This window comes from Haliaeetus albicilla, chromosome 28, assembly GCF_947461875.1.
Source record: "Haliaeetus albicilla chromosome 28, bHalAlb1.1, whole genome shotgun sequence".
NCBI classification, from domain to species: domain Eukaryota; kingdom Metazoa; phylum Chordata; class Aves; order Accipitriformes; family Accipitridae; genus Haliaeetus; species Haliaeetus albicilla.
Genome location: NC_091510.1, coordinates 15,238,618 through 15,250,480, shown reverse-complemented (window position 1 = coordinate 15,250,480; position 11,863 = coordinate 15,238,618). Strand labels below are relative to the sequence as shown.

At 38.5% G+C, this 11,863-nt stretch overlaps 3 protein-coding genes across 4 annotated transcripts in view; all 3 read left to right on the top strand.

Annotated features, from left to right (window-relative positions):
• RAP1B (RAP1B, member of RAS oncogene family) overlaps window positions 1-5,076 on the top strand; it is a 31,839-nt gene extending 26,763 nt beyond the window's left edge. Inside the window, exons 6-8 of the mRNA XM_069773383.1 lie at window positions 427-570; window positions 2,271-2,386; window positions 3,837-5,076. Coding sequence (XP_069629484.1) covers window positions 427-570; window positions 2,271-2,357 — 231 coding nt within the window. The 3' untranslated portion in view covers window positions 2,358-2,386; window positions 3,837-5,076. The remainder of the gene's footprint in view (window positions 1-426; window positions 571-2,270; window positions 2,387-3,836) is intronic.
• Window positions 1-11,863, top strand: part of MDM2 (MDM2 proto-oncogene) — a 114,308-nt gene that overhangs the window by 26,030 nt on the left and 76,415 nt on the right. The window lies entirely within an intron of this gene.
• Window positions 11,600-11,863, top strand: part of NUP107 (nucleoporin 107) — a 31,343-nt gene continuing 31,079 nt past the window's right edge. For both annotated transcript variants that reach the window (XM_069773693.1, XM_069773692.1), the window contains exon 1: window positions 11,600-11,704. In XM_069773693.1, coding sequence (XP_069629794.1) covers window positions 11,697-11,704 — 8 coding nt within the window. In that variant the 5' untranslated portion in view covers window positions 11,600-11,696. The remainder of the gene's footprint in view (window positions 11,705-11,863) is intronic.

Below are 11,863 nucleotides of genomic sequence, written 5' to 3'. Positions count from 1 at the left end.
GGAATGGTAAAGGAGCTTTAGTGTCCTTCATCACACTACTGAGTACAGCCCACTTTTTCCAGGATTTCTGAACATTAAAAATCTTGTAGCAGATTCTTCAGTAGACTTCTTGATGCCTTAAACATCTAAAAATGAAATCTCATTAGGTCATCTAGAAGATGCAAAGTTTGCTCCATTGGCAGTGTACTGAATCCTCAAACCATTCCTCCTACTACCCTGCCAAACAGCAGGCAAAAAAATACAGTCACTTTGATATGAAGATCAAGGTATCGCACAGCTGTAAACTTAAGTTTCAGTTATACCAGAGCTTGATTATTCTGTAAGTCAGGATGCTCTAGGGATTCAGATAGGGTTTTAGGTGTGCATTTACGTTGTGCCTTCCCAAAATTTTAGTGATTTCTTTGCTGGTATTAAATTTGTTTTTAGGTGCCTATGATTCTGGTTGGCAATAAGTGTGACTTGGAAGATGAAAGAGTTGTGGGAAAGGAACAAGGTCAGAACCTAGCAAGGCAATGGAATAACTGTGCATTCTTAGAGTCTTCTGCAAAATCAAAGATAAATGTTAATGAGGTAAGGCCCATTACCTACGGGGGGGGGGGGGGGGTAGGGAAGTGGCAGGGAGAGAAGGATGGGACACTTCTGGTAACCAAATATTTACCATCTGACAAGGAAAAACTAAGAAAATTATGAGTAACGTTACTACAGTGGACAAAACTGTACCCTACTATTGTGAGAATTTGTGAGATGTTTATATTAAGGGATGTATTTAGCTTTGACTTGGGACTTTTTCAAATTATATAAATTATAGTATAATTAGTTTTCAAATATATTCATATGAATTTGGGATAAATAAAGACCTTTTGAGTTAAGTCCTTAAAACTATTTGATTTAAGTTATTTGGTATTAAATTATTTGAGATAAGAACAAAAACTCCTACGGGTTTTGTCAAAATTAGCAGTTCTGTAAAGAAAAACGGGGGCAAAAGCCTCTTTACTATCTAGCTACTTACTTGTTTAGCAGGAGCTAGGTGACTGATCAAACACGTGCATTTTTGGGACTTGCCATAGCACATGCCGCCTTATCCAGTGGGGGCAGCAGCATAAAGGGATGCAGAAATTTTTAGAGAAAAAATGTGTTAACATTTACATTTCTGGAACAGCTTGAATTTTATGATAAACCCTCCAGTTCATTGTGTCTTCTGGAAAACATTGCTGGCAGCATCAGTCAAGTTGAAAGGCCCTCTGTGCAAGACTTGCATGTAATCAAAAGAGTATGGTGGTTTTAAGCACAGCTGATTTTAAAAATAAGCAATGTGCGTTTAATTAGCTGAGAATTTCTGGAAACTATTCAGTTTTTCTTAAATACAAATTAATCGGCTTAACTATATAAAAGTCATATGTTTAATAAACTACAACTTCCATCAAATACTAAAAGCCCTTGTTGGAATGTTTGCTGCTTTGCAGCCAGTGCTTAGGAAACTTCTAGGATGGCTTTAGTACAAGGACTTCCTTGATTTAGGAGATGCAGAAATAATTACAACTGTATCGATTATGAACGAAACAGATGCTGTTTAATTGTAGTATGTAGACTCATCTTAAATTAGCCTTTCAACAAAATCATGTTCTAATTAGAATTCTAGGAGACTCAAAGTGTGAGAGTGTCTCATACATGAGTTACTTTTCTAGGAAATGTTACGCTTATGTCATGCTGTAGTCCTGGAGAGGCTGCTGAATTAATTGTCTAGACTTCAGTATTTTTAAAGTATCTGGAAAAGCATGATCTCATTCAGATACAAGAGACTATTACTGAATATGCAGTGTACTCAAGTTACCATGAAAATGTTTAGTTAAAACTTACTAGAACTTTCTTTAAAAGAATATCCTTAGAGTGATTTGAGTTAGAAGAAAGCTGTGGCCTGTTTCTTGACCTCAGTGCTAATTGCAAAGTAATAGCATATAGTAGTTGATCACTGTGGCATATATCATGCCATATATTAGATAAATTTGACCCAGAGGTTAAATAGCTGCAGATTATAGATGCCTTTCCAGTTTGCTTCACTGAAAGTGAAAAACCCTTAGCAGACAATTATCTTAAACAGTAAAAACCCCCAGGTATTAATTAAGTATACAATTTCACTTTCTGGCTTTCTGATAACTAAATATTTACAGGGGTTCTTGAGTATGTGAGTACATTATGTGTGAAGATTCGAGGCTTAAGGTTATGAGAGAAGCCTCTTAATTCCAATAACCAACTGGTTTTTATATTCTTAGATCTTTTACGACCTTGTGCGACAAATTAACAGAAAAACTCCAGTGCCTGGAAAAGCACGCAAAAAGTCATCATGTCAGCTACTTTAATACATAGCTGTACTGTAGCTCTGAGCCAGGTAAACCTTTTAAAATTTTCTGTGTATTATGGCTATTAAAAACAAACAAAACAACAATGACAGAAAACCCTAAACTGTGGTAGCTGTTGATGCAGAACAGCATTGAAAACTCTTGATTTACATTATCATAGAGATTTTTATGGTCTTTATTTTGCCATTCCAAAGTCAGAACTGCAAATATATGCAAGACACACTGTTCATGCTAGTATCAATTTTTTTTCAAGCTTTAAGGTGTTGGTAGAGCTCAAATTAACAATGTTCATTCTGATACTTCAAAAATTTAGCTTTTGGAAACAGGGTTTTCTTTTTTTAAAGGCTTATTAGAATATCCTGCAAGACCTCAATTATCAGGAATGCACACTGTAAAATATTGCAGTTTGCATGTTAAAATGTCACTTCCTGCTTTGAACTCCTGGATATATTTGCATGATGCCATAGGAATTTAGCTTGCTTTCTTTGGACTATATGGATATTTTATAGGCTGCATTGTAATTAGTACCTTTGGAAGAGAATGGTGATCATTGTAACACTCCAAATATTTGACCTCGAGCTATTGGTGACTAGATCAATTTCTTGCTCGTTGGCAGTTGGCTAATGTTCTACATGACTAAATCCATGCTTTAAGAATGCTGCTGAAGGCTCAAGCAAGCTCCAGCCTGCTCTTTAAGTAAGCCTTTTCAGAAGTTAGTCAGCAGGCATGAATTTTCTTCTGCAACTTGTTCTTGGGCAGGTTGTTTCCTTCTTTCCACCTCCAGGCCTTAGTATGGGCAGAGGTCTCTCTTGATTGACCTGACATCATGCAAGTTGCCTGTTCATCTCGATTCCCTTCAATTTTACTGGACATATGGTGGTTCGTTTGCTTCAGTGCTATGATCCATTATTTTGTCATCTGATAGACCTATTTGATATACTGGAGGATCCCGGTAGGACATTTCACTGTCATAAATTGCAGGCTTTTATTAATATTCAGATAGTGGCATGTTTAACTCTTTTTGGTATCAATATTAAAACTTACTTAATTTGAACAACTTGAACCAGTTCAAAGTAAACCTGAGAGGGTTCCAAAAGCATTAACTGAGGATGGCAGAAATGGCTGCCCCATTTCCTTAACAGGGCTTTTGGTTCAGGAGCTTTGATCCTCCAAATGTGTGTTTGTTTTTAAAGCCACTGGAACTGTCATACTGTAAGCAAAACTAGTCCCACCCATCAAATACTACTACCACAGTTCAGCTTGGATTGCCATATGTATCCCAAATCAGTTTTACTAATTGAGACAGTCTGTTATTTGTATGTGTACAGTAGAAATTATACTAGTAGAGGAGAAGTGCTAAGGTTGTTTTCTAAGTCTATTTGCTAAGAACTTCCCTAATTCCTGCTTTAGTTGTTTTTAAGTTAAAGAGCAATGACAAATAATTGTTACTAATACAAACCTCTTGTTTTGTTGTTACAGGTCTGAAGAACTGTTGCCCAATTCAACAGTGCCAGCATTCCAACTTTATTAAACCTACCAACATCTTAAATGGACTTTCCTGTGGTGGTACCCTTTAAGAAATGGATGAAAGCTACTACATCAGTTTGCACATTCTAATCACTTTCCAGTGTCATGAGAGATTTTTACTTATAAATATTCTAAGTGTATGCAACTGGTAAAACCAGAGCCTACATCCAGTATTACTGATAAGAGACATTGTTCATCCACCAATGTTGTACATGTATGAAAACTGTGTACTGTATACTTCAACAATCCCCACTTTCTATTGGAGAGTACAATAATGTAAATCCTAAAAGCACCACTATTTTAGCATAATAAAAGAAAGTCCAAAGAGCTCCTATATAGACTACTCCAGATAACTTTGCTTCATCGGTATTTGTAGCTTATTGTAACTTTTTTAAAGAAATACAGGATCATCATCATCGTATTGTACAAAAGCGCTTTGATTAACACAACAGCTATATAGTTTTTTAATTTTAGGAAAAACCTGTGGAGACAGTGATCTAGTCTTTAAGAGTCCTTTCAGTATAACGTCTGACTAAAGACATGGCCTTTAATATCTGTTGGGAAGGAAATGTCCAGACTTTTCAACCTTTTATTGTATGTTTCCTTTTCCTTGTTTACATAGGGAACAATGTTTATAGTTGTGTGTACAGTGGGGGTCTACAACAAGAAGTGTATATTTTAAAACGATTTTTTAATGATTTAACAATTTTTTGTAAATCATTTTCGGGCTTCTGCAGCTGTAGATTCTCACTGTGAATTCCCTTGCTTGCTCATGCATTAAGTGTATTTGCAATACCAAATATACAGGTTTAGTACTTTTGCCTGTTAGTGATTGTTTTACATGTGTAACGTTTTGGTTGAGATGTTAAATGGTGGAAGAGTACTGTGGATGTGAATGTGGGAAGTAATTTTAATCATGTGTAATTGGTCACAGGGCCTAAGTTGCAGTAATTAACTTTTGCTGATTTATTTAACAATGCCTTGTTGCTTTGTATGCATTAACGTTTGGGTGTAAAGATTGTGTGTATATCCAACAGGGAGCCACAGTATTTAAATTGACCAACCTAATGTTACAACTGCTTTGAGGTGGCCAAATGTAAACTAAAAGCCTTAATTAAAGTGGTGCAATTTTGTATGACTTAGCATCAGTAGTTCAATAAATTTGGATTGCCATGCAAGGGCTTGCATTACAGTTATATACTACTTGAATGTTTTGTGTTTTAGTAGTGCTAGTAAATATTGATTTTAAATCTCTTGCACAGTGCAGATTCATACATCTTAGGACGAAAAGGAACCATTATGACTTTGTCTTCTGACAAATACGTGACGTAGATACTTCTTCTAATAGCATCCCATGTGCTAGGGTGGATGAATTTCTGACTGAATGAAATTCCACTTACAGTTTTGGACTTGCAATATTCCAAGTTCTAATGTAAGAGAGAGCATAACAGAAAAATACCTGTCTTCAAAGGTTAGACTATCAGTGGCTGTTTTGGGAACTTGAAAATATGTTGCCTGCTATTTTCCTTCTTTCCAGGAAGAATTCATTGTTAAAATTGACTTAGTGTAGCTTAAAAAAAAAAAATGCTCTTGGGAGAAAATAAGATTTTTCTGCATGATTAAACCATATTTGTTTGGTTTCAAGGAAATCTGCAGAAGAGCGTTCTTTCTTGCAGTACTGAGTGTAGAGTTTTGCAGACTTAAATATCTGTGAACACTGTTGGACTGTGAAGTGGAATGTGTGGACTGTGGATGATTTCCTGATCTTGGCTGTGCTGCTGAAAATTAATGTCACACCCAAATACTTGGTACCTCTTGTTTCTCTGGCACAGAATTATCAGAGCTTGTTCTAATCAATTGCTGCAAATTCAATCAGATTAGGTTAGCTAATACTGGTAAGCTTTGAGATAGTTTACGTTGCCCAAAGTAAATTAAGGAGCCCAGCTGATCCTTCCTGCTGGTAATTTCATCAGTCATCACCATTGTTTAATGGAGGTAATATACTCTTTCACTGTGCAGAGTCAGAGTTAAGACTGAAATTCCTTTTCATTTATTGTTAAGACTGAAATTCCTTTTCATTTATTGTTAAGACTGAAATTCCTTTTCATTTATCATTAGAAACCAGAACATGTGGTTGATGATCCCCATAAATATCTCTTTTGGTACTCCCTGCATCCTAATTGCTCCCCAGAGTAGATGAGACTTGAGCACTGGATGCTCTAGTTCTTTTTTTCCACTAGGTACCTTCCTCCTTGATGAGCTAATCAGTATTTTTCCTCCCTTCATTTTCAACCTCTGCTTATTCAGGTCTTATAACACTTTTATGTCCCAGTTGTCCTTTTATCAGTCTTCTTTGTAATGTGTTTCTTTTCCAGGCAGCTGTACAGATGGCATTGGGTAGGAGGGAGAGAAAATTCTTTGATAACATCAGAGAGGGGGGCCCTGGTCTAGTCTCGGTGTCCAGCCAAAGAGTACCGATTACAGGGAACATCAGGCTTTGTCCTGAAAGCTCTCTACTGAAGGATTCTTGGCTGCTTTGTAGAATAGTAAATGTACAGTTCCTCAGCATTAGAGGTAGTCAGCTTGATCAAACCCCAGGGAAGTAAAATTTTCAGAAACTCTAACTTTACCATCTAAAGATAGTGCTAAAAAAAATGAAATACACTGCCCCCCACCCCCCTATATTTAGAACTTAGGCCAGATTTGTAAAGGCAACACATTATAACCCAGGTAATACCTAAGCCCCAGGTTTTTTCTCCTTGAAAACTTAGGCAAGCTTCAAGGGAGCAGTATCCTGGTTGTTAAAGGGAAGATGCATGACAAAATGATGCTGAGGAAGTGATGGACATGAAGCATAAGGAAAAACACGTGAAAGAATTTTCTTCATATCTAAGTAACTGCGGCATAAGAAGCTGTTCCCGCTGAGGAAGTGAACATCCAGTTCCCCACAGGAATTGGAACTATGTAAGCAGTTACCAATTCTAGAAAAGAATCCTCTGCTGAAATTTTTGAACAAACTTTTACATATCTCCAGGATAACTGCTTTGTGTACCAACGCTTAAGAAGTTCACGCTTGAACTACTTGTACAGAAACAGAGCGCTTCTCCTAAAGCTTTGGATGAAAACATGCATAATTCATATTTTGAGAACTAACGCAGTAATTTTCCAAACTCAGTGTTAATACACATGTATTACTGCTTGTAAAGTTAGCTTATGCTTACAGTGCACACAAAGGTTGTGACTGCTTTATTTCCACCCTAATCTGAAATTGGTATATGTCGGTATTTAAATGTCTGAGCTTTCTAAGGAAAAAGTAATGTTTATGTCCCGAAATACAGAAGTATTATTTAATGGAATTGCACTCTTCCTGTTAGGACTCTTTCCTTGCAGTATACATTTTTCTTATACCTTACCTTGTTCCTAATGCCCTTTTTCATTCTCAAATTATTCTGTGAAATGAATGTCTACTTGCCTAACTTACAAGAATATTTTGAGACATTGCAAGATGTTTTCAGATGTCCAAATGAATGAACTGTAAGCTCAGACTACTGCTCTTCTGCATAAGAGAACGTAACTTCTGGAAAAGTATTGTAGAATTAGATATTAAGTTTGTTTCATAATATGTACTGATATTGCAATGCTAGAAATGGGAGGTGGGAGGAGTTTGGAATTTGGATTAAACTGTGCATTTTCTCCTTTTCTGGTGTAAATAGAGTTGCTGTTTCCTCATGGGTGAACACTAAAGATGAGGATTTTCTTCTTTTAAAATGCTTTAAAGAAACTATGGACGAATCAAACTTGATGCTTTTTTTCCAATGCTTTCTAATCTTTGCCAGTTTGGGGAATAACTTAGAGGGGGAGAAATTTTGCCACAATACTGTACTTGTTCTAGATAGACTTCAGTTTAGACGTATCAACAATAGAAAGTTATTTCTAGGTGTGAATGGTCAAAAATAGTAGTCTATATACAGCTGTCTATAGCACTTTTTGAATTGTAGTATGAAGACGCAGCCAAGCATCAGTGTAGACAGAAAGCTTTTTGTCCAATTTTAAACTGTTCTCCCAACAGCATTAGGCTGTACTTCAATTTACAGCTTTTATTTTTGCCTGTGTATGGGAAGGAGAATAAAAGCAAAGAAAAAGCTGCTCAAATATGTAACAAAATGCAGTTGTGTGCAGCAGAGCTCTTAATCCAATTAGGTTCTTATTTCTGAGTCTTGAGCACCTTATGCTTTTCTTTGAAAGGTTTAGGAACAACTTGAAGATTCTTAAAACCTAATTTAACTTCTCTGTTCTGCAAAGTAAACTCTTGAATTATACTTATATTTGTTGCAAACTTTACATTCTTAGTCTGGCACTATAAGTAAAGTTGGTTTTGTAGTCTTGATTTTGTTCTCAATGTTGCGATATCTGGGCTTCAAACAACAGATAAATGTGGATTTTGCTTCTTTTTTCTTTTGTCTGTGTTTGGGGTTTGGGGTTATTTGGGGTTTTTTGGTTTTGTTTTTTAAAGTACCCTCCAAATCCATTTATTTTCAGAATTTTGAATTGTCAAGGAGAGGGTGGCTTCCTGGTTTTGGTGAGATGTTCTTCAGGGAGAGATTTATGAATGGAGGAAGAAATGTCTTCATAATTCCACTGTACTCATTTCAGCCTCAAAAAATATTAGTTCTGCCAAACAACAAGCTCTACAGCTTTGTTTTAAGAAATTTCACTGCCAGCAGGATTTTTTTTTTGAGGTTGTGGCTGGGGTGAACTACTTCATTTGAAAGACATTGTAATTTCTAATTAATTCATGTAATGTCTTTTGGCTGCCGTAAACTTGGAGGGAAGGGGTGTTTCTGCAATCTTGGATACTGAGTGAAATTATTATAGTAGAAGTTATAGTTCTTTCTTTTGTCATTATGCTTTCCTTTTTCATACTATGTGGCATTTTTACCTTATACTACTCAATCTAGCAGGGAGGAGTCAGTAACTTCACTCCTGTATGAAGTACAAAAATCTACATGTGAAATCCCAGCTCTCATAAACGGGGTTTACTGCTTGTAACGTGCCCAATACAACAAAGACCTTTGGCACTGCTGTCATGATTTTCAGACACAAATAAAATGACAGTTACAAATTTGTCTCTTTTCTTTTTCCTTTTTAATAAAAAAGGGGGTTTAGCTGAGCTTCCTCAATAGGAGTAGGCATCAGAGTCAATCTGTTTAGGGTAAGACCCCCAGCAAACATTAATTTGAGAGTCAACACGGGTATTTTAATACTAAGCAAGCACATAAACACTTTAAATAAATTCTTGAGATTTGGTTTAAAAAAAAGTTTCCTTACATTTAAATTTTTTTAAGAAGTGGAAAAATTACACACTTCCAGGGATGTGTTTCAACTAAGAAAAGATGGGCTAAAACATGAGCTTTCTTCTTCTCTTACAAAAAGACAAGGTATAGCGTAGGTTCCAGTTTTCTTTGTACTCAATGCAGTTGTGCTGCTGTCATGCATTGCACAAGAACTTTGTTGTGTTCTTGCTTTTGATAGTTCTGAATTAAGACTACGATTTTATACAAGCAGATGTGTCATGTATGCAGCTTAGCAATGCATTAGGGCAATTTATTTGATTTGTGAGCTGTCTAAATGTATTTTTTAAAGGGTAGTTTGAGTTTTGAGTTAGTTTACTTATTTAATTTTAATCTGAACTTAATCTGAATTTATCCTGAACTTTAACCTAGTACATCCTGTAAATCCCACTAACTTCACAGAAAGCTAGTAGGGAGCAGAGGAACCTCAGGTGTTGGCGATAGGCATGCCATGTTTCTGTGTTAGTTGTGCTAGCTGCTGAGTTGTCTTTGCTTGTCCTGCCTCTAAGTATGGAGCACTACTACCCCTCGTGATATTCTGACAGCATGGCTGCAGTTAGGATCAGTGTTGACACAAATATGTGAAACTTAAGATGGATTTATAGTTTTTAATTAAAAATTTAAATTCAGAGTCCTTTATATCACTGACTGAAAAATTTGTGTTCCCTTCTGCTTCTTGGAAGTGTAAGATGCTTGCATGAGACTTTCAGTTCTTTTTTCTCCTTTTTTTTTCCCCTCTTTCCCCCTTAGTGGATAAATATGAAGTGGGATGATAGTCAAAAAAATACTGCCTGAAACCACACCATCAGGTTTTTGCCCTGTTGCCCTGCCCCTTGTCCCCTTACTGGAGCCAACTTGAAGCCTCTAAGGTGCTTCCCCAGCCTGCACTTGGAGGCTGTATATACAAAGACAAGGTCTCTCAAGGGCCCTGATCTTTTATATTCTCGTACAGGTTGGTTTGGCTTTTTTTTAAAGCATGCATGCTTCCCTCTTAATTTCTCTTCAGCCTTATTTCTTTTGCTTTGTTCTCATCTGTCATTGCTTTGAATAGACTTGAGGCAGCACACAAAGGAAGCATTTTCTCTGTCCTCATTACATCTCTCATTTGTTTGCACCTTTGTGCCCTGAGGAAGGGCTAGCCCAAGAGTGCGAGCTGTTGGCAAAGAATTGAACCAGATACTGATTTGTGCATTACTCTGAACTTCCTGCTGCACTACAGGGACCATAATGCCACACTGCTCTCTCAAGATGTGTTGAGAGGTAAGTTCTGTTAAATATGTAGCACTGAATTAGGATATAATGGTTCCTTTACCATTTTTTTAGTTTTCTGCCGTAATGAAAGTTGTTGCCTTCACTTGTGCTTTCATGATAGTCTACGTGATAGAAGGACAACTTTTTTTTTTTTTTAAAGCCAAAACTACATCTCCCAAATGACTAATCCACTCTCCTGGGGTCTTCTGCTTGCTTGTGTTCGTGCATACCCAATTTTCATCAGGCTTCTCGGCTTTCTGCTTCTTGTGAAGCCTTCTGAGGTTAGGCTCTCCAGCAGCTTCAACGAGACACCAAGCTTGGGTGCTGTGACATTTTATCAGCATCTTAAGCAAGCTGTGGGACTGCAGGCTGTCGTCTTGCAGTTCTGCTGCCTTTTGCAGCTGTTTCCAGATGTATCCCTCTGTATGAGGAATTTAAATGCCAAATTTGCTCAGAGTACCCCCTTGTAGCTGTAGCCCCAAATACACCTGAGTACTTGGCAAGTGCTTTTCAGCACTTGCCCATCTCTGCTAAAAAATGCAGTTTGGACAGTTTTCCTTGTGCTAGAGCACAAGTCCATGAACTATTGTCAGTAGCACAGTCATTTGTGCTGACGGAGCAGCAACAGTATTTTTCTACAGTTAAAAAGCATGCAAAATCCATTGGGGGGGGGGGGTGTAGTTTTGTAACTTTGAGTGATCCTGCGCGCTGGTTACTACTTTACCTCTTAAAAGTTGGTGCCAGTAGTCCGAGTTGCACTGGGAGAAACGGGAGAGGAAAAGAAACAAACACCACTTCGTGCCCTTCTCCGTGCAACGAGATAACCTCAACAGCACCTGAGACTTAAATTAGGGCGTTTTGGCGTTTGTGGTTTTTTGGTTTTGGTTTTTTTTTTTGTTTGGTTTTTTTTAAGCTTTGTCGCTTAATGCGGGCTCCCGTGGACTGACGGAGGAGAGCAGCCTCTGGCGGCTGGCAGCTCCCGCCCGGCCGGAGGGGGAGGACGGGGCAGGCCCTTGCCCCCTCACAGCCACCATGACCCCGCTCGCCTCAGCCCGTCCCGCCTTCCCCGCTCTCCCGCAACGGCGCATGCGCGGCGCCCCACGCCTTGCGCGGGCGGAAGTTCGCCTTTCTCCTTCCGGGCCGCGGGCCGGCGCTGGCGGAGGCGGGAACGCTTGAGGCCGGGCTGTGCCGGGCCGGGCCGGAGGCCGCTATGGAGAGGTGGGAGACGGCGGGAGAGGGAGGGAGCGGGGACGGGAACGACACGACACACGGTGCCGGGGGGGTGCGGGCCCCGCACCCGCGGGTGTGCTGTGATCTGACACATCCCGCTGTAGCGGCCGCGGAGGAGCGGTGCGCTGACGGTGCGGGCTGGAAGAC